At 56.8% G+C, this 22,138-nt stretch overlaps 2 protein-coding genes across 2 annotated transcripts; both read left to right on the forward strand.

Annotated features, from left to right (window-relative positions):
* The first annotated feature begins 844 nt into the window (after positions 1-844).
* LOC129072486 (paralemmin-1-like) lies at positions 845-12,403 on the forward strand. The gene is made up of 6 exons (XM_054575963.1): positions 845-870; positions 1,519-1,670; positions 3,072-3,185; positions 4,373-4,432; positions 6,781-6,912; positions 10,310-12,403. Exons 1-6 carry the CDS (start codon positions 845-847, stop codon positions 10,840-10,842), a joined length of 1,017 nt encoding a protein of 338 aa, XP_054431938.1. The 3' UTR covers positions 10,843-12,403.
* A 5,196-nt stretch (positions 12,404-17,599) lies between these two features.
* LOC129072423 (mitotic interactor and substrate of PLK1-like) lies at positions 17,600-21,398 on the forward strand. Its single transcript, XM_054575899.1, has 4 exons — positions 17,600-19,271; positions 19,852-19,982; positions 20,713-20,751; positions 21,309-21,398. The coding sequence occupies exons 1-4, from the start codon at positions 17,600-17,602 to the stop codon at positions 21,396-21,398; spliced, it is 1,932 nt and encodes a 643-aa protein (XP_054431874.1).
* The last annotated feature ends 740 nt before the right edge of the window (positions 21,399-22,138 follow it).

The raw sequence follows: 22,138 nt of genomic DNA on the forward strand, positions 1-22,138 counted from the left end.
GGGTTTGATGCCAGACTCAAGTGCTTTAAATGGGACCTGTAACAGGGCCTGAGGTGGCTGAGGTGAAGGGCTGTCGGGGCACCGGGCTGCTCTGCGGTCCGCTCTCCTCCTGACACCCCAGCAAGCAGGTGCATGAGGTATGTGGAGTTAGGGGCGGATCAGGCCCCTGGGGATGGGAGTTGCCAGCAGTGGCCTCCCAGGGGCTTCCTGGCGCCAGCCAGCTAGCTCTTCCCGGCTCGGTCCTAATGGAGGCCACAGAGGCTCTGGCAGCTGGGCCTGCAGGAAGGCTGGGAGGGGCAGGCTGGGGGAAAGCGACCATCCCCCCTGGGCTAGGACAAAAGGCTCAGTGTTTCCAAGAGGGCCGGAGGCCCAGGCTCCATTCCAGGGCAGCAGGGTCAGGGTGGAGGGGAAGTGACAGCCAAAATTCCAAATGTCCACTTGGCCAAGGAGAGGCCTGAGAGGGGTGAGGTCTGCCCAGGTCCCTCAGCTCACTGGGCCATCGCCCTGGAGGACACTGAGACTGGCTCCTACGGTGGAGACCTAGACTCCTGTCCTGATGTGTTTGGTTTGGAAGAAAGTGGGCGGGGAATCACCCTCCGCAGGTCAGTTTTCCACACGGAACAGGGAGGCAGAAGTCCTCCTGTGCATCTTAATTCCAGCAAACATTAAGCTGGGGGGATGAGACAGGGCTGTGTACAGATAGCTGGGACTGACCCAGCAGAGTGTCACGTGCCAGGTGGGTTGGAGAGTTAGTGGAAATTACCAGCCACTGGAATTCTGGCTGGGCGGTGGGGCTCCTTTTACATCCTACACTGCTGGGTGTAGTCCCTGCCAGGGGTGGGGCATGACGGTGGGGCTTGCAGCCCTACGGTGAGTTTGGCACATGTTAAGTGCTCTGGGGGCCTGGGCTTTCTCCTTCCCAGGGTAACTCACCTCTCAGTGGCTCTATCTCCCTGCATTTTGCCCATTCAGTGCTCCCTGCCTGGACACCTCCTCCAGGAAGCCCTCCTGGATGACCCAAGCTGTGTTCATCCTGCTGACCTGGGGGACTCGCTTTGTTGGAGTCTGCAGGTGCAACCTCCTGTTTGTCCTTCTGGTGGAGGATGGCTGGGCAGGATTTAATATGCCAGCTTTACTGGGTTTATGTGTGGCTATTTTTTCTGCTACTTGAAAGTGACATGTTTTTTCCAGTTTTCTGAAGAGATAAAGCTTCCTGTAAAAATAAATGTATTTTGAGCGGAAAAAAAGGAGACGAGTTGGAAGCAAATGAAGTCAATGGCACCGGGTGATGAAGGGGATGCAGCAGCCTGGGTTCCAGGTCCCACTCCGCTGCTTGCTGGCTGCATGCATGCTTCACTGTGCCTCAGTTTCCCCAGTCATGAAGGGCAGTGACAAGAATGCCTCCCAGAGTGTGAAGGAAATATCAAAATCAAGGGGTCCCCTACGGAGGGCCCAGAATGGTGCTAAAAGTGCGTGGAAGGGCCTCGTGAGTGTTGTGACCTCTCGCCCTTGCTCCAGGCTGGGAGAAGGAAATCGGGAGGTGCTGGACAACGCAGATGCGCCCCCGCCCACCGCCCCGGGAGAACGTGGCAGCACCGAGTCCAGCCCCGCGTGCCGGCCCCCAGCCCGGCCAGGGGGGAATGGCAGAGGTGGTGCTGAATTCTCAGCAGGTAAGGAGGTTCCCAGGGGCCTTGGTGCAACCTCGCCACCGTCGCCAGATTTTAGAGTTTCTTGTGTTGGAGTCTCAGCCTGCCGCTTTGCAGTCATGCGACCCGGATCATGTGTGGCTTTGCCTCTCGGAGCCTCGGTTTCCCCACCTGTAAGAGCATCCACGTACTGGGGGTGTCCAAGGGTTAAATGAATCCGTGGACAGCAAGCACTTCATATAAGACCTGACACTTAGGGAGCTTTCCACAAATGCCACCAGCTTGCCATCCTTGTCATGACTTCTATGGAGCACCTGTGAGTACTTGGCCGTCCATGCCAAGCATGTTCCAGTTGCCATCTGTCTAAGCCCCCATGACAGCCCTTTCAGGTGGGAACAGTGTCCCCACTTGATGGAAGACAAAAACTGAGGCCCAGAGAGATTGAGAGGGGGGCTCAAGTCCACACAGTGAGGAGTAGTCTTTACTGGACTTAGCTGTTGATTCTAGGGCCTGATGTCTATGCCACTGTGTGTTGATACTAGGCCCTGGAATGCTGGTTCCCAGGCTCGTCACCACTGCACATTCACACAAATTCAGGAGTCTCCCAACCACGTTCTGTGTTCAGGACTCCAGGGGCCTGTGGCACATGCCTCCTTTCCCCCTACCAACCCTTGTTACCCTCACCCCCCATGCCCAGCAAGGCATCTGATTCTTGGAAGGGCTGGGCAGGCTCCCCCAGAGGGGAGTGGGTTTTGAGGGTTGAATAGGAGTTCTCCAGGTGCAGACTCAAAATGAAAGGGGCTTTCAGTGAGATGCATTAAGCACAGACTGTGTTGGCATGGTCCCTGCCCTCATGATGTCCGTGTCCTGGGGGCAGACAGAGACCCTGGCTGGGCAGATAATACACAGGGTGAGGCAAAAGTAGGTTCACAGTTGTGAGTACGTGAAACACAGAGCTTATTCCTGTATTGATGTTTATTGATTATTGTATTGTTTTCCATACGAACAACTGTAAATCTCCTTTGGCCTCGCCCCCGCCCCGTAGTAACCCGAGAGCCTGCGGTGTGGACGGGGTGGGGAGCACTGCCTTCGGGTGGGCGGTCAGAGATCTGCGGGAGGGACCAGCCAAGCGAAGTCCAGACGACAGCCTTCCAGAGGAAGGGCACACAGGGATGTGTTCAAGGAACAGCGAGGAGGCCAGGGGAAGCCAGCCAGACACAGGGGGAGGAAGGAGAGGCCAGTGGTGGGGGTCTGCTAACACAGAGTTCAGGGCATCGTCAAAAAGGATTCTGGGGCACAAGGGAGTCACCGATGCTTCTGAACGGGGCAGGGACATCAGGCCGTCGCAGGCTTGGGCCAGAGCTGGGGATGGGTCCAGGAGATGGCCCCTGTGATGGGGTAGCGGCTGAACCAGACTCACCCCAGGCTCCTACCCCGACTGGTGGTGCCCTGGTTACCGGGAGGGGGCACCGGCAGCACTGACCCCTCTCCGTTCTTTCTTGCAGACCCCAGTGGGCACGCCCAAAGGTACACCCAAAGGTACGCTTCTGGAAGGAACTGGCCAGGCCTCAGCGCCCTCTGGTGTCCAGAGTGGGGATGGCGGATATGGGCGGGGGCGTGACTTGTTGCTAATAGGTAACAATAATGGTAACAAGATCCGTTATTGTTACAATTCTCAAGGACCCCGACTTGGAACCTAGCCTCATGCCCTCATCCTTGCACTTAGTTTTCAACCCTGGGGTGAAGTTGCTGCAGCATCCCCCCGCCCCCATCCCATTACAGATGAGGAAACAGGCTTCGCAGGGGTGTGACTGGCTGAGGTTTTAGCTCCGGAGCTGAGGCTCTGGGTCCGCCCTGTCCACACGAGGGTGCCTGGCCTTGGCTGTCCACTTGCTCTGAGCTCCTGGGCAGGCGGAGGGGCTCAGCTTTCACATCTGTAAAGTGGAGTTTGTGAGGATGAGAATTTAGAGGGAGCTCAGTGGTGAGAACAGGGTCTCCACTGTCCTGGGAATCGGGCACCATTTAAAAGAATGAGGATCCAAGAAACAAAAAAGCCTAAAGTTTGAACTCTGGGACCCCTCTTATGCCCCCCTCCAATTATTACAGATATAATATACACATTAGCAAATATTTCACATGTATATGGGACATTTAAATATATATGCATAGGTATGAATATATAACATATAAATATATGCTATATTTATTAACTATATGAAGTATATTAAAGTTATTTAATATAAATTATATTTTAAAAATATATATCAAACTTGCATACTTCCCCATGTAATGCGTGAAAGGAGAGTCACCAGCTAGAACTGGAGGTGGTGGCCAGAAGTGTCTTGGCCTGATTTCTTTTGTGTTAATTATTCATGAGGAGAGTCTCTCCTTGTCTTACTGTGGAATTAAAAATTTATAACAAAAAAATCCACGCAGGCCTCTCAGGGATTTTGTGAAAATCACTTGGGCCAAGGAACAGGAAATGACTGTGGGCTGAAGTGCGCTTTGTGGGAGGCGGGATTCCATGGGTGCCTGGGGCGTCCCGGGAGTGTGGAGCAGCCTGGGTGCGTGTGTTCTGGGGGAGGGGCCAGTACCTGGGCAGGTGTGCCCAACAGGTGTCCGCGTTTCTGGGGGCCTCTGTGGTTGTCCTGGTGTCTGTGGAGGGTCTGCATCATCGTCTCTCCTCTGACCCTCATCTCTCTCTTCGCTCTTTTCCCTCTGAGCAGAGAAGCAAGTCTCCAACACCCCTGTGAGGATGGTGGAAGGCTCCACCATGATGAAGGCAGGTAGGTCAGCCCCAGCCTCGGCCCCCAAGTCCAGCTGCTGTCCTGGGCCGAGTGTTGGCCTCGGGGGCCTGGCGGGACTGGGGCCAGGTCAGATGCGGATGCAGCCCTGGTAGAGGCTGTCATTGTGGGGGCGGTGGCTGGACCAAGGCTGTAGCTCCAAGCCTGGGGTCGGGCCTGGGCGATGCCTCTGCTTTGGCACTTCGGTCACACGCCGGTCCAGCTTCCCTAAGAAGACGGGCCCCCCTCGCATGGCTGCTCTAACCCGTCATTTTCTCACAGCTTCCATCCCCTTAACCACGCCACGCGCTCCGGGAGCCAGGTGGGGGTGGTGCACATGCTAAGACACCCCCGCACACACTGTAAACCCTCCTCTTCTACCCTCAGCTGCCTCAGGAGAGACAGTGAGTGCCCTGTCCCTGGAGGTGACCCAGCTGGGCCTCAGGCATTACTCCTAGGAAGCCAGGAGAGGCAGGGTTAGCGCTGAGCACTCTGCGAGGTGGTCTACGAGGTACCTGGCAGCTGAGCCTCCATCTGTGAGAGGGGTAGCATTGCAGTGACCTCACACCTCAGGCCAGGCCCAAGAGCAATGATAAGGCAGCAGAACCTTCTTGCTGCTCCTGCTGTTATTGGAGCGAGTTGGGAGGTGAAGACCCGCTTAGGGCTGAGGGGGTCAGGATGCGACAACACTCAGGAAGGGAGGAGGTGGCAGGGAGGTCCAGGGTCTCCTGCACCATTGGGCTGGGGGCAGGAGGGAGAGGGCAGTTATTTCCCAGAGAAGGGCGGGTGCCTCCAGGGCGTCTGTGCCGGTGAGACCAGCCCAGGCCCCCCACTGAGCCCACAGGCCCCCACCTGTCCTCTCAGTGGGCAACCCTGTGCAGTGTCCGCCTCACCCACCTGTGTGCCTGCAGATGGGGGTGTTAGGCTGTGTAGGGACAGGGGATTAAACAACATTCATTTGTTCTTTCAACAAGTGCTTATTGAGCACCTGCTGTGGGCCAGGCATGAGTGACAAAGACTGGGGGAGCTGGTATTCTGAGGGGGTCCACAGCCCATGAAATTACCTTATAGAGAAAATAAGGCAGACCATGGGAAGTTGGAGCTGGGACAGTTTTAATCAGAAGACTCATGGGAGGCCAAAGTTAGGAGGTAGAATTTGAGAAAGCAGCCGAAAGGAGCCACGGAGTAAGGCATACAGATATTTGGGGTAAATGCAGTCCAGGTGGAAGGCCCCACATGTGCAAAGGCCTTGAGACTAGACAGTGCCTGGTGTGTTGGAGGAACATTGGGGGAGCCTGTGTGGTTGGAGCAGAATAAGTGAGAGAGAGGGACTAACCGCGGGCAAGGAGGTGACAGGGCATGCTGTGCAGGGTGTCGTGCGCCTTGGAGCCAGGGAGGGCCATGGGTAGAGCAGGGATGTGCCCACTTGGTGCTCACTGGCGCTCTCTGGTGACTGCAGGAGGGCAAGCTGTGGGATGCCAAGGCCAAACATGACTCGGGCGCCCATGGGCGCCCTCTGGTGGCTATAGGAAGAACAGACCGTGGGAGGCAGTCGGGGTGAGAAATGTGCTGGATTCAGGGTGTTCCCATGGTGGAACCCATAGGATTTTCAGATGGAAAGAGTAGGGACTGAGAGAGGGGGGGAGCTGCTCTCCCTAGGGCAGAAAGACCCAGGAGGGTCAGGTGTAGGGGGCAGACTGGGAGGGGCTCTTGGACATGGTGATTTGGGGGCTCTCAGGGGACCCCAAAGGGAGGGTCGAAGAGGTAGTGTGATACTGGCATTTGGGATGAGTTCCTGGGAGGGTCAGTGCTAGGACTCAGTCTCCCCATGTGGTTTCGTGGTAATGATTTCTGCAGAACGTGGGCAAGATTCTGGGCATGAAATAGAGGCCCTAAGGGATCATGATATTCACTATTTCAAGAGGGAATTATTCGTTCTTCATAGAGAAATATTTGAAGACAAGTTCCACAGTCAACTAAAGAAAGGCATGAAAAACAGGTAATGCAGGGATCCCGGACAGGCTGGCCTGTTGACCCAGGTTCCCATTGGAGCTGCGACCCTGGGGAAGGCAGCCCTCTCTGCACACTCTCTCCTCTGAGCAAACGTGATAGTTTCAGGCTTTCCAGATGGGGTTGGGCAGCAAGGCTGGGTCCTGTGTGGGGCAGAGGTATCCAGACCTGTGGCCAGGGAACTAGGGAGCCATGGAAGGATGTTGAGCTGGGGAGGGCCACGCCTAGGGTATCCCCACCGCTTGGCTCTGCGCTGCCGGCTTCCCTCCCTGGCTTGGCTGCAGCCCAGCGGGGGGCACTTGGGCGGGTGACTGTGGCATAACCCGTGCCTCTCGTGCCAGCCATGTACTCGGTTGAGATCACAGTGGAGAAGGACAAGGTGACCGGGGAGACCCGGGTGCTGTCCAGCACCACCTTGCTCCCTCGGGAGCCGCTCCCTCAGGGCGTCAAGGTCTACGAGGACGAGACCAAAGGTACGAGACCCCCACCTCCCGCCCCAAATTCCCTCACTGCCTGAGCCAGAGCCTGACCCCAATCCAATCTGACAGGGATGTCATTGCGGGCCAGGGCCTCACCCCGCTCAGCTCACTGCTGCCTAGAGCGTGGACCCATGGCCATCCTTTCTTCACCCCAGGCACTTGCCTTGAAGGCTGGCTGAGCACCAGGTGACAGACTGGGCTCTGGGAGGCAAACCCCCAGCAGGACTCCCTGGCCAGTGAGCCAGCCCTACAATCCTGAGCTGAACGATAATTTGTTGAAATAATTACTGTTGTGATAGAGGCTACAAAAAGCCCCAGAGATGGAGAGGTGCCCATGAGCTGGTCTAGCAGAACGGGGAGGAGGCCAAAGGAGGTAAACAGGAGCTCACTGGATACACAGCAGGACATGGGAGAACACAGCCCCTGTGCAAAGGCCCTGAGGTGCGGTGGCGTCTGCTGGGCTGGAGGAGCCAAGTGGAGCCTGTAGGCTGATACAGAGTGGACGGAGGAAACGGGAGAAGCCTTGGGAGGGGCGAGCAGGCAACGAGATCTGATTTGATTTATAGGGTTCCCTCTGGTGGCCGGGAGGGGAACAGGCTGTGGGAGACACCCACTGGGAAGCCTGGAACACAAAGGAGCAGGGGAGCTGGGGCAAAAGTGCCAAAGCCCATGTGTGTGTGTCTCAATATAATTCACGTACCATCAAATTCACTGTTATTTAAATAAAGAGAACATTTATTTAAACTGTGCAAACCATCAGGGGTTACAGAGCAGTTTCATAAACATATTGGTATTTAAACTTTTGTTCACTTTTGGTATGACCTGTAGGATGCGCATAAAGGACCCTGGGGGAGGGGAAATTCTAGGCTGCATTTACTATGATGCTAGTAAAATAAAACAAACCCACGTGGGTGAACAAAATATGATTTAAGAAGGCATTAAAGAGGTACATTAAAAAATCACGGCAAACATTAGCTTTCTTCTTGAAATGGAGTTCACAGGACCCACCCTTGAGTCAAGTATAAGGTGACTACAGCTAAGGCCTTGAGTCCATTCGCATATCCACAAACGCTTCCCTTGTGAGACACGGTATACAAAGTGTTCAGTGCATAATTCAGTGGGTTTGGGTATATTCACCACTTGGTATACCCCGCTATCTAATTCCAGAACATTTTTGTTCCCCAAATAGAAATTCATCACTCCCACTCCCCCAGCCTTTGACAACTACTAACCCACTTCCTGTCTCTGTGGGTTTGCCTGTCCTGGACATTTCACTTGAGTGGAATCACACACTGTGTGCTTTTTTTTTGTGTCTGGCTCCTCTTACTGAGCACCGTGTTTTTAAGATCCATTATGTTTATATTTTATGGCTGAAGGATACTCTGTTGTTTGGATGGACCACATGGTGTTTATCCAGCCATCCACTGACAGACATTTAGGTTGTTTCTGTATTATGGTTTTATAAATTTGTGTGGGTGAATGTTTTCGTTTCTTGAGGGCAGATACCTTTGAGAAGACTTGCTGGGTCACACGGGGACTCTGTCTAACCTTACGAGGAACTGCTGGGGTGTTTTCCACAGTGGCTGCGCCATGTCATTTTCTCACTAGCAGTGCGTGAGGGTTCCACTTTCTCCACATCCTTGACAAGACATTTTAATGTCCATTTTTTTTTTATTAGTAGTAAAACCATCCTGTTGGATGTGAAGTGACATTCCACGGTGGTTTTGATTCCCAAAGCCTCATGTTCTTAGTGGTTATTTGAGCCTCTGGGGTGTCCAGAATGTTATGGGGGCTCCACCATAGCCCAGCTCTGCTGTGGTTTGGAGCATAGGCCCGAGGAGGACTTTGGGTCCAGCTGTCACCAGCTGTGTGGTCCTGGGCAAGTCCCAGCTGCCAGTCCCCTGGGAAACATGGTTGCGCAGGGCTGAGGGGCAAAGGATATGCCTGTGCTAAGCAGAGGTCCTCACTATGGCCAATCTGCCCAGCCTGGCCCAGTCCCTGGGGATCCAGGACCCTGCAGACTGGACTCTGGTTGTTTAGCAATGGGAAGGTGATCCATTTCCATGGCAGCCAAGCGCTCAGATTCCTATCTTGGGGCAGTGGCCAGTGGGAATATACAGCTTGATTCTGTATCACCTGGACACACCTACCCTCTGGGCCTCCTGCCCAAAGTCACTTCAAGGCCTTGAAGTATGGATGCTCCTCCCTGGGGGTTTGGAAATTGAAGTTGAAAGCATTTTCCATCTGGCCAGAAGCCAGAAATCCGAACCCTGACCCTTGGCCTGGGAGGAGACGAGGCCTTGGGCTCTGTGGGTCCCTTCCTCCTCCCAGAGCAGCGGGCAGCGCGGAAGCTGTGCTCCTAGGAGTTCCAGGCTGTGGCCCGAGGCTGGCATCAGGCTGTGGCCAGGACTCCTCTTGGTGCTGAAGTCTCATCCTTAGAGACTGCAGCGCAGTTCAGAAAGTGACAGATCAGAGAGACACGAAGCAGGAAAGTCGAAGAGTTTTGGAAAATGCATTTAACCAGAGTGATTGCGAGGGATGGGGGGGCGGGGGGGAGATTGACTGCATGTGTAAAACTCTGCCCCTGGTGAATGCATGTTCTTGTCAAACACAGGTAGAGCATTTTCAGAAAGTGACCATGTTCTGAGCTGCAAGGGTGGCTGCAAAGACCATCACAACATTTATATCTTATGCTCTGTGTCCGCAGACCACAGTCCCTCACTCCCCCAAATTTAAAAACATCTTTCTAAATAAATCTTAGTTTAGAGAGGCAATCAATCAAAATGGAAATTGTAAGCTATTTAAACTTGAAAGAGAATAAGGTAATCTAATCCACTGGCTGCAGCAGAAGCTGAACTCAGAAAAGGTGCATGTAGCCTCTGGGGCATTTACATGAAAACAAGAAGGGATGAGTGAATGAACTCAATTTAATTCAGGATCAACCATATAAACAGGAGGAAGAGATAAATTAGGGCCCTGCACCTCCTCAGGGCAGTGGACAGTCCTGGCCTGGGACTGGGGCTGCCTGGCTAGCTGTGACCATGTGCTAATTCCCCTTCTTGGAGCTTCTGTTTCCACCCTCTTTTCGATGGAAAAAAGAAAAAAAAAAACAACCAACAACAACAAACAACTACTTTGCAAGTGCAAATACTTCAAAATGCAAAACAGTAACATCCCAATTCATTGAATTCCAGTCTCTGTTTGTAACAAGTGCTTTTGTGCCCATGAATTTTCCTCTGTCCTCCAGCTTGGCTGTGTCCACAGGTCCCAATAGGGAGCTTAGATTGCCCATCTAACTTGGTTTTTGATCTTCTCTTTAGCCTGGAGGGTGGCTCGCAGACCTGCCTGGCCTTCCCTCCGGCCTCACTCTCTCCCTCTCTCCACCCGCCAGTGGTCCATGCCGTGGACGGCACTGCAATGAACGGGATCCAGCCACTGAGCTCCTCCGAAGTGGACGAACTCATCCATAAGGCAGATGAGGTGACGCTGAGCGAGGCAGGGCCTGTGGCTGGGGCAGCGGAGACCAGGGGGGCATCAGAGGAAGCCGTGCAGACCACCACGCCCTCCAGACGGGAGATCACTGGCGTACAGGCGCAGCCAGGTGAGGCCACATCGGGCCCACCCGGCATCCAGCCCGGCCAGGAGCCCCCGGTCACCATGATTTTCATGGGCTACCAGAACGTGGAGGATGAGGCGGAGACCCAGAAGGTGCTGGGGCTGCAGGACACCATCACCGCGGAGCTGGTGGTCATAGAGGATGAGGCGGAGCCCAAGGAAGCCGCCCCGCCCAACGGCAGTGTGGCAGAGCCCCCAGCCCCTGCAGGCTCCAGGGAAGAGAATCAGGTGGGGTCTGAGGCCCCTGCTGGCGACACCCAGGACCTTGACATGAAGAAGCAGCGTTGTAAATGCTGCTCCATCATGTGAGCCACAGGCCCCAGACCCCGGCCCCACCCTCCACACCACAGACACCCACCGCCCGGCCCGGTGCCTGCCCACCCTCCACCCACGACCATGGGCCCCAGGACATGCCGTGTTGTCACATCTTCCTTCTGAGTTTTCTTTCACTGGAAAGAGAGGGACAGGGGTCCCACACCCATCACCGCCCTGATATACCCTAAAGCACTGAGCCGTGCACCTGTGCCTGGTAGGACAGACACACGGACAGACCCACTTTTCCCAAAATGAGGATCCCCCCACATGTCACGGCAACTCCGCAGACGGGCTCTCGCCCACAGAGTTCCTGGCTGGTGGGACCTGGGCTTCTGTGCAGCCCCAGGCAAGCCCGCCACCCTCTGGGCCTCCTGCCCGTGCCTTCCTGCCACCTCCAATGAGGTCTGCGAGGGGATGTCCTGCTGGAGAGGGACGGTGGAGCTGAGGGGTCCCGGAGGCCTTTTCTGTCCCCACTCGGCCCCTGGAAGTGGGATTCCCCCGCCATGGCACTGGTGTTGGGATCTTGGGCAGTTGGGGTGAGGCTGCACCTCCTTAGGCAGCCTCATCCAGAGACCAGGCTCCAGTCCTTGGAACGGATCAGGGGCCCTTCTGGACACCCCAGCCTTCTGTGCCCTTCCCCTTATGCTCTCTGTGGGCAAGGCTCGTGGGCGATGGAGCCTAGGAAGGGGGAGCCCAGAGGACACCCCCCGCTTAGGGGGAGTCTATGGCCCCTGCGCTGTCTTCTGGATGGGGCAGGTGAGGGTCTTCAAGTTGCCCCCCTGCACAAAGCAGGGCCATGTGAGCCACTTCTTGTCTTGAGCTCCCACCCTCACTGGGCCTGCCTTCCTCCTGGTGCTAATTTGGGGACCCTGAGGGGCTGCCCAGCCCATTCTCCAGGCTGCTTGGGCCAGGGTCCTGGGTCTCCCGAACCATACCCCAGAGATCAGGCCCACCGCCAGCTCTGCTGGGCTTGGCACATTCTGGGCAGTGGAGGGGCACACAGCCTGCGGCAGGGCACTTTCCCCTGGGTTGCAGCAGGAGACCCCCATTGGCTACCCAGCCCCATGTGAGCCTTACCCCTCTCGCTAGAAGGGGTAAAGGATGAGGGACTCTCATCCTGTGGGCAGCTGACACCCAGATGTGCACACACATCTCCCAGGTTGCAGCCACACTAGTCCTCAGAGGCACATTCATGCCCACGCTCACAGACCCTCTCCTGTGTGGGCTGTAGGATGGCAAGGCTCCATCTTGGGCCCCTCTCTTGGGAAACCCCTGCCTTGTGCCCAGACTGAGGCCACCCCTCGCCTCAGTAGAGCCAGGCAGGGGCCGCCTGAAACCAGCCCGGCCTGTCTCCTCTCAGCTCTGCCCCTCAATGGTGGGAGAAGAGTCCCTCTCTGAGGTGGTTCCCGGCAGTGGCATGGACCCCCTCCCTCCTCGAGCTGCCAAGTTCTCGAGCTGAGAGCCTCCGCTGAAGTGCCCTTGCTGCCCCCTCTGCTTTTGATGTGTGACAGGCCCGTGTTCTTGACCTTCCCAGAGAAGCAAATAAACCCTGTGAACGCCCTGTGTCATGGAGTTCTTGGATTTCGGTGGGGGGCGTGGCCAGCCAGGGGGTGGGGCCCACCAGAGTGTATATAAAGGGAGGCTGTGTGGGGCCCCTGCATCCCTCCAGCTTACCCGGTGCCGTGGTGGAGACATCAGTGGAGGTTACATCTGCACCTGAGGACATCTAAGCAGCAGCAGGGCAGGTAAGACCTGGAGGTAATAGGGCAACGGCCAGTGGCAGGACTTGCTTTCTGTTTCCTGAGGAGCCCTCCATTCTATACCCGCCCTACCCATCTCCTGTCCTTTGGCTGCAAGGCTGCTCCTTGCTGGGCTCACAGCTCCCCACGAAACTTAAAGGATCCCACAGACACCCCCAAGTTCTGCAGGGAACCAACCTCTGGAAAATAGATGGCACCACAAGGGAGAAAGCAGTTACGGCGTTTGCAACCCTGCCCTGTCTCACCGTGACTGGGAGAAGTCACTGCCCCCTTGGGTCTTAGTTTGCCTATCTGTTCAATGGGCTTTAAACCCTGAGTGGGAGGCTACCCCATCTGGAAGCAGGACATTGAGGCCCCTGACTCCACAGTGCCCCAGTACACTGGGTGATGCAGTCTCTGCCCTTTGGGGGCCTCAGTTTCTCCATAGGAGCAATAGGTTGGTAAGTATAGTAGGCTCAGGTTCAAATACCAGCCCCACTACTAATACGCTCTGCTCTTAGGACTTGAAACTTGTACCTTAGTTTCCATGTCTGCAAAACCGATAAAAGGACCTGCAGTGGTGCAGGGAGAGACGGCAAGGCTGTCCGTTCCAGGCGCTGATGAACTGGTCCACACTGCATGCTCAAGCTGCCATTCTGGGCTGGGCCCTTTATCTGGACCTGTCTCAAACCCTCCGTACCAGGCAGCCCTGCCAGATTTGGGGCTCAGGGCCCATTCAATGGAAGAAGAGACTGAAGGTTCAGAGGGTCCCTGTGGCCAGCCAAGGGTCAGGACAGAACCCTAGCCCAACCCACTGTGGCCTCTCCCCCATAGACCGACCACCGGTCCCAGTTGCCTGGCTTCCCTGTAAAACGCTGGGCTCCTGCAACCCTGGCCATTCTCTGCACCTCAGCCAAGAATCGGGCAAGACAGCTGAGCACCTGGGGGGACACGCTGCCCACCCCCCCGGCCTTCTCTGGCATTTTGATGCACTTGATCAGCCCTTTATGTCCAAGTGGCCTGGGGAATTCTCCCAGCTGTGCGATGGCCACCTCTCATGAGAAGGAAATGGAGGCTCATGGAGGTGACGGGGACTGGAAGGCAGACCCACTGAAGCCCCAGAGACAGGCAGGCTGGGCCTGTCTCAGAAAAGGGCTGTGGGGGCAAAGCCCCCAGGGTGAGCAGAGCCAGGTGGCACCATGGAGATTGGGGGCTTGGACCCCCACATCCCAGAAATGGGCAGCTGGTTCATGGACCTGCTGTGAGACCCTGGGTAAGAGATGTCCCTCCTCTGAGTGGTCCTAAAAGGTGGTGGGAATGCCAGGTGGCAGCTAAAGGGAGGCTTCAGGTGAGCTCCAGCTCCGGGGGCTGGAGGCCTTGGGGCTGGGGGGAGTATACAGTGGGCATGGTGCCTGCCCTCCACCCTGTCTGGGAATCGGCTTTCTTTCTCCTTCTCAGGACTTTGTTTCCTTAACCCCGGGTGGGGCCGAGGGGGGAGGGGTGCACTGCCTCCTCTGGGTGGGGCCCTGTCCCCTGGCAACCTGTGGGCAGGGCAGCGCCGCCAGAGTGGAGCCGAGGCAGGAAGGCTACGGGGGGCCAGGAGCTGGCAGGTGAGGCCGGGGGGGCCTGAGGGAGCAGGATGCATGCAAAGCTGTGGGGGGTGGGGTCCTGCATGGGGTGGGGTCTGTTTTTGGCAGGGGGATTCTTGTGTCAGGTGGCATCAACAGCTCACTAGTGGGGCCCTTGGGTGGCAGGGAGGGAGACACCTCATCGCCGCCCCATGTCCACCTGGACCCAGCTGGGGTGTCAGGGCCGGTGGGAGTCTCCCATTGCTCCGCACTTCCATTGCTCTGAGGCCCTGAGGTCTGTGTCCTTCCTGCCCTCCCCGCCCGTGGCCTCGGAAGCAAAAGGTCCGTCCCGAACCTTGCCAGGGCCTCAGTCTCCACCCTGGGCTTCTGGCCCCAAACCCAAGAACTTTGAGCCCTGACCCTCCAAGAAAGGGGCCTGATCGGCACCATGGCCAGAGGCCAGAGAGCACCCCCAACCCCGCCCCATGGGTTCTGGGAATCCTGGAGGTTGCTGGGGAGGCGCTTAGCACCAGCCAAAGCCTTGCTTGGCGAGCAGCATACAATACCCTCATGGGGCCCAGAGCTTGGTGGGGGCACTCGGAGGAGGGGGGAGGGGGGCAGTCAGCATGTGCCATGCCAGCGCAGAGGCTCTGTCCAGTGGGAGGCACCGAGATTCGGTCCAATGTCCAGGTGTGTCAAAGGGTCAGGGGCTCTGCCCAGCCAGGGGCCTAGGGGACTGTGGCCCTGAGTGAGGGTAGAGGAGCCCCTGGAGCCCCTCCCTGCTGTGTGATCTTCCCTGTCTGAGCCTCGGCCCCTCCAGCAGGCCTTTGCCCTGATGGCAGAAGGCCAGTTTCAGTGTGAGGAAGTAGATGTGTGGCACCAGGGGCCATAAACCTAGTTCCAGTTTGGTATTGACATGGATATGAGGTGGGACTGGGGAGGAGCAATCCAGGGGGGCTTCCTGAAGAAGGTGGCAACCAATTGGGCGTAAGGGTTTGAGCTTTAGGACCTGTTGCTCTGTCACTCTTGTGTGACCTCAGTTGAGCAATTTCCCCTCTCTGGGCCTCTGCTGTAGATTGGGGACAAGAATCACAGGATCTTATGAGGAGCAAATAAGATAAGGATTGAACTGAGACTTGCCCGAGGCCAGAGATGAGAGGGGCCCTGGGACTTTGAACCCAAGACTCAGCCTGAGCCCCATGCCTTATTGTCCTCAGTGAATCACCTGAGAGGAATGGGCCGAGGAGGAAGTGGTGCCCCCCACCCTTGCCCCACCTGATGGAGAGACCCAACACCCTCTGGCAGGCAGGTCTTTTTCCCAGGAGTTAGTGTCCCCTGTGGGTTGTAAATCCTGGTGAGTGATCATCCAGCTACTCATTCAGCAAACACTCCTGTGTCACTCCTGTTTCACCCCTGCCACACCTGCTGGTGGAGCCCCAGGGCATGGGGACAGCGCCAACGCAGAGGGGAGGCTGTGGTCTGGAGGAGAGCCGCAGGGGGGCAGCCAGGCCTGAAGCTAAAATAACCCAGCCCCGCGTCCTGAGCCCCTGGGGTGAGCAGTATTTGCGGAGGCCACACCCTGTTCAGCCAGCCTGAATAAGTACCTGCTGAACACCAGACACTGGGCTGCAGCGGGGCAACTACCTTGGGCTCCTGGGAGAAAGGATCCTGGGCTGATGGCTTCAGGTGGGAGAAGACAGGCCTTAAATAAATTTATTCCCCTTTCAAAGACATGTCCACCACCACCCCCCCCCCCCCCACCCCAGTAGCTTTCAAGGAGAAAATCTCTGTCTGGGGACTGCTTGGTCAATGGGACAGTGGCTTAGTCCAGCTGCCTGGGATTTACTATCCGAGCCACTTCCTTTCAATATTGCTTTCCTAATTACAGTTTCAATATTTGATATATACAAAAGATGGTGTGATACATAACCTATGAGTTGTAACATTGTTCCCATGATCAATTTGATGTTGCTTTATGACGCTGGCCCAATTCAGGGACATGCTGCGTTTTCCTTTTTAGAACCACATTTTAGCTATTACAACCAAGTTGATGTAAAAAGGCAGTGAACGTATATAGTAGCTCTGCTGGAACCAGGGTCCAAGGCCGAGGACAAGGGCTGCTTGAGGATTTGGGAACATCCTTTCCTTGGCTGTAAAAAGGTGACACCTAACACTAGGGTGCTGGGCAGGGCACACAGGAGGCGCTGAGGCGATGGGCTCCGACAGCAGAGCTGACCGGGGGGCTCCCTGGGGAAGCTGTCCTGTGGGCTGCAGCTAAGTAGGCTATGGAGGTGCAGAAATGAGGCCAGGCAACTGGGACCAGTGGTCAAAGGACTGGCGCTGCCTACAGAGTTCAGGGGTTTGAGCTGAGCTCAGATGGAGGCCTTGAGCTCCTGGGGAAGGTAGTGAGAAGTGAACTCTGGAGGTGCCAGGAGCCATGGAGGGGTGAGGTCAGGGGTGACCTTCTAGAAAGCTCCTGGAGTAAGGCTCAGCAGGAACCTGGACACTTGGGGCAGGGGGCTGGGCCTCCCTGGGGCACTGGGTCAGGGTGTTTGTTGCCCAGCCCAGCGGGACAAGGTCCAAGGTGTTCCTGAGTCTGCCTTGGCTTTGTGGGGCCAAGGCAGATGGCTTGTCCGGGATGGGACAAGGTGTCCCACTGGGCAGGTGCAGGAGAGAGAACCAGGGTGCGGGATGTGGAAAGTCGGAGTCTGCCAGTTGCGGCCCTTTTCTGGGCCTCAGTTTTCCCACTGGACATCCCTCAGTGACAGGCAAGCCTCCTGGAACCACCTGTAAACATCAGACAAAAACAGTCATGGGGTACTCGCGGGATGTGTTTGCCCTGGGAAGGGACAGACACATGTACTGGTGGGGACCCAGGGAGGCTGCCCAGGGATGGCTCTGGTCCCAGACAGAGTGAAGTGAGCGGAAGAGGGGAGGGGATGGTTAGGACAGCCGGGGACCCCAAGGCAGGGTGTGCAGTGTCGAGAAGACGGTGGGCAGGGGTGCTTGCAAAGGCCAGGCACGCACAGGGCGCACTGTTGGGTCCATGCAGGTGCGAGATTCAGGTGTGGCTGGATCCCGGCGTTCCAACATTTTTAGGATGTTGTGTTGGGGGTGGGGTTGCTCTCAAGCTAACTGTGCCCACAAGGGGGCAGGTACGGCCCCTCGACATATCTCTGTTTTATCCCACCAACCTAACAAGCCTAATGGGAAGAGGGTACAACTTCCACATTTGTTGTCATGTCCCAGGATTTCATGTCCTTGACCAGGTTGAGTCATATGTCCATCCCTGAACCAATCGCAGAGGCCACTTTGGGCAGGAGAAAATGGACATGGTACCTCTCCCCAAGTGCTCTGACCTGGTGGCCTTCATTCCTTGTCATCCTCAGGGAGCTGAGAACGTCTCCACCCTTGGGACCTGTGGTGGGCTGAACCCCCCAGAACATGGACCGAGTGACCAGATACCCCATCTTCAGCATCCCCCACTCACCAGGCAAGGCCGGCCTGGCCCTCAATGGGGACACCAGCTACACATTCCAGCTGGTGGATGTGGAGCCCTCGGCCAGCCGCTGGGGCCCAGACAAGTCTATAGTGCAGACAGCTAATCGCAAGGCCCGGCTGGAGGTGTTGAGGACAGGGGCACCTTGCAGCCTGTGCACCTTCCCCAGCCAGGAGTCCTTTCAGCCAGAGGACGATGAGGATGAGGGGAAGGCCTACTACCTAGACACAAGGCCTGCCCTGCCCAGGCAGCCACAGGACCTGGAGAAGGAGCGCTGGGCAGTCATCCAGGGCCAGGCGGTGAGGAAGAGTAGCACAGTGGCCACGCTCCACGGCACCCCTGACCATGGGGACCCCGGGACCCCTAGACGACCTCAATTCATGGCCCTGGAGGACAATGTGATCGACAGGGAGCAGATCGACTTCCTGGCAGCAAGGCAGCAGTTCCTGAGCCTGGAGCAGGCAAATGCGGGGGTCCCTCAGAACCCCCCAGCTAGGGCGGCCCCGGTCTGTGCCCCACCCAGGGTCAGCCAGATCCCCAAGACTTTAAACAAGCCACCCCTGGCCAATGGGTATGTTGCCTCAGTCAAGCCCCAGGTGAAGAAGGTGTTCATGCAAGAGAAGAGCGTCCGCGGTCTGTCCACTGGGTCTGGCGTCCAAGCTGTGGACGGCCCTGGTTCCCAGCCCCAAGCAGGATCACTGGAGGTCCCTAAGGAGACTCCCATTGAGCGGGAGATCCGATTGGCCCAAGAGCGCGAGGAAGCTCTGCGTGAGGAGAGGGGGCTGCAGCGGGCGGTAAGCCAGCAGGAGCTGGTGGAGATACCCACCCGGCCTCTGCTGACCAAGGTGAGCCTGACCACAGCCCCGCGGCGGGAGAGGGGGCGCCCGTCGCTCTATGTGCAGCGCGACATGGTACAGGAGACGCAGCGTGAGGAGGACCACCGGCGGGAGGGTCTGCAGACGGGCTGGGCGTCCACGCCCAACAGGGTTTGCGAGGGCTCTGAGCCGGGACTTAGGAGAGCACTCAGCTCAGACTCCATCCTTGGCCTGGCCCCAGACGCCAGTGCAGCCAACCCTGCTCCAGAGCTGAGGAAGGTGAACCGCATCCCGCCTGATGCCTACCAGCCTTACTTGAACTCCGGGACCCCCCAGCAAAATTTCTCAACCTTCCCTGCTTACGGCAAGCCTAGTGGTCTCTCTGCAGATGCAGCCAAGGCGGTGGCCTCACCCAAGGCTACAGGGTCTCAGAGGCATCTCTTGGAATCCTCTGGAAAACCCTCAGGCACAAAGCAGGAGTTCTGGAAGCCCCCCAGGGGACCTCCACCAGCCAGTGGGGGTGTCGTGCGATGGAAGTACTTCCGCCTGCGTCCCCTGAGGTTCAGGGTTCCGGATGTGCCCCAGAAGGCTGAGGTCCCCAGAATCTGGGGCTGGGAAGTGGCTGGGGCCCCCGTGTTGAGGCTACAAAGGTCCCAATCCTCTGAGCTGCTGGAGAAGGAGATGGAGGACGCCCTGAGGCGGGAGCGAGAGGTGGCCGAGGAGCGGCGCAACGCTCTCTTCCCGGAGCTCTTCGAGCAGCCAGACTGTGACCAAGACTCCAGGAGCTCCTCCCAGGCATCAGGTGAGGGGGTGTCCCAGGACCTGACTGCTTTGATCTGGGTCTCCAAGGTTAGAGCAAAGGAGGGAGAGGAAGAGGAGTTTGGGGGTGTCAGGAGGGGCTGAGGGTGGAGGGGCATCTGGGCGACCCTGTCTGTCCCCCGGTTGGCTGGTCTGTCTGCCTGTTGTTTTCTTAAGCTATAGATTTTCGAGAGAGATGTCAGCTTTGCCCTTGGGTTTTTTGCTTTATGGCTTTGAATGTCTTATTATTAGGCACATAAAAGCTTACAGATGGTTTATCTTCTTAGTCACTTGCTCCTCTTTGTCAACTTTAAATATCTCCTATGGCATTGTCATGTTTTTCACCTTGTATGGTTGGCCCATCCGTCTATCCACTTCCTCCTGACTGGTTATTTTGGTCACTGTATCAGTTTTGCTAATAAGCTGTCTGCTCTGTACGTCTGTCCATTCACCTGTCTTCTTAACGGGTCCCCTCTTTTGGCCAGATATTCAGTGCGTCTCCTGAGCCTTGGTCTGACCGATATTCTACCCTCAGGGGACTATGGCGCCCTCCCTGATGCTCCTTCCTTCCCCTTCCCCCACAGGCATCATGGATAGCTATTCAGTGTCCGAGTCACACTTCGTCACCCCGATCCACTTGCACTCGGGCCTGGTGTGGAAGGCAGAGGCCCCTGCCGAGGCTGGTCCTGGGCAGAGAAAGAAGAAGGAGCAGTGGGTGAGTCTAGAACACTGCCCATCCCCTCAGAGGCCTGGCTGAGGTCTGACACCCACTCCCCATCCCCAGTTAGAGCCTTAGGAAGGTGGAGCGAGATTTGCCGAGGGTCACATGGCCTGTGAGCTCTTGAGCCCAGGCCTGAATCCATACCCCGCATTTGTAACTGTGAGGCCATCCCCTCCCCGAGCTGGGTGTTGCGGACACCATGGAGAATAACACCAACTCCGGCCTCACCCAGCTGGCACTCACAGCCCAGCCTCATGGGTTGGGGCACAGAGTGGAGCCCAGTGACCCAAGTTCAAGTCTCAGTCCTGCCACTTGCTGGCTATGTGATGTTGGGCAAGGTTCCGCCCCTCTCTGGCCCTCACTCTCCGTCTCTGTGAAATGAGCGTGATATGACGACGAGCCGCCTCCAAGCCCTACCACAAGGCCTGGCCATGGGAGAAGCTCCGTCATTGCTGACTGTCTTTATTATGCTGAAGTTGACAAAGGAAAAATAACTGCAAAGGATAGGCTGAGGCTGCACGGAGGGGGAACAGCATGAGGGAACAGCCAGGTGGATGGCTGAGGTGGGCGATCGAGGGGCACTCAAGGGGGTCACGGTGGGCACGAAACACCTTTCCTCCTGCCTCAAGTGGTGGCTGAGTGGGCTCTGCACTGAGTTCCAGGTGGGCTCTGGGGCGGGGCGGGGCGGAAGGCCCCCGGGCTGACGTATGCTCCTTTCCTGTAGTACGCCGGCATCGACCCCATGGATCGCGTCAACTCGGAGGTGAGTGTGCTCCTGGCTTTTTCCTCCCCTGTCTGTGCCCCCTGCCCCATGGCACCAGGGCCATTGAAAGCCTTTATTTTGGATGTGAGGACTTCACTGGGTAGCTTCTCGATCAGTGGTGTCTGCCTGCAGTGGGTTTTGCTCTGATCTGCGTGTGACGCCTGCCTCGGGCGCAGACTGTGTAAAGTGGGTACAGTTACAGCTTTGTCAAATAATGAAGGTTTAGGGGCAGATTGGGTTCAAAGCAAGGGCATTTTCTTTGAGGGAAGGGTTCCCTGAGAGCATGCAGAAGGGCAGCCACCTCCATGGATGTGTGGAACATATTCGGGGCCGTCCGTGAGCTGAGCCCAAAATGCCAGCCCCAGGAATTCCCCTCGCCCTGCAACTCAGCACGAGTTAGCACATGAGTTGGCGCCATCACAGGAGCAGGAGGTTGGAAAGAGAGGAAGGGATGGTCCTGCTGTACCCCTGTCCTCAGCCTCTCCTATGAGTTGTAGTGAGAGAGGTGTTGGGGGAGGGTTAGTACCTTAATGGTCACTCTATGCCTCCTCTTGCAGGTCCTGGAAGCCACGCGGGTGACCCGCCACAAGAGCGCCAAGGCTGAACGCTGGGAAGCCGGTGTCTATGCCAGCGAGGACGAGGACTAAGCCTGGGGACGGGGGCACCCTCACCCTACAGGAACTGCCAAGACCAACGCCGAGCCCCTCCCCCACCTTAGGAAACAGATCCCCATCTAAATCTGCAATCCAAGAACCACAAACAAGGCGCTGACAGCCCTAAGAGTGGCTGTGCCTTCAGACTCCAGGGCTTGCTTTTCTGTTCTTATTTTCCTAGAGAAATTGTTCTGCTTTTTCTGGGTCTAAAGCTGGGGAAAACATGGGACCTCTGTGAATTCTTTCTGTTTCTGGGACTTGGTCAAATACTCTTGGGTCCAAGAAGGAAGGAGACTAATAGCTCCCCCGCCCCTACTCCAGTTGTATTCGTTCCCGCCAGTCTGAGGGCAGAGGCTGCTTGGAGGAAGGGGCGGGTCCGGGCACCTTGGGAAGCCGCAGGTCTGAAGGGAGAGACACTGGGCCTCCCTCTAAGTCCCCGCCTGAGAAGGGGCACATGCTCCACTCCAGCCCTGGGAAACCTTCCAGTCTGAGGAAGGAAATCTGAGCGCCCAATCTGAGGGCCTTCATGCTGCCCTGGAGTCTCCTCTGCGGCGCACCAGCAAAGCCCTGACATGATAGGGTCCCATGGGGACAGTACCTGACCCGGCAGAGAAAAGGGCTTGATTTGTGGGCCGAAAGGGGTCCTTCTGCTCCCTCCCCTTCCACAGACCGTTTGTTCATGTCCACCGTGAAATAAACCCTCCCCCCCGTTCTGGTTCATTTCTCTTGGTGAC

This window comes from Pteronotus mesoamericanus, unplaced genomic scaffold (assembly GCF_021234165.1).
Source record: "Pteronotus mesoamericanus isolate MK-2021 breed Mesoamerican mustached bat unplaced genomic scaffold, CSHL_Meso_final contig_32, whole genome shotgun sequence".
Lineage (NCBI taxonomy): Eukaryota > Metazoa > Chordata > Mammalia > Chiroptera > Mormoopidae > Pteronotus > Pteronotus mesoamericanus.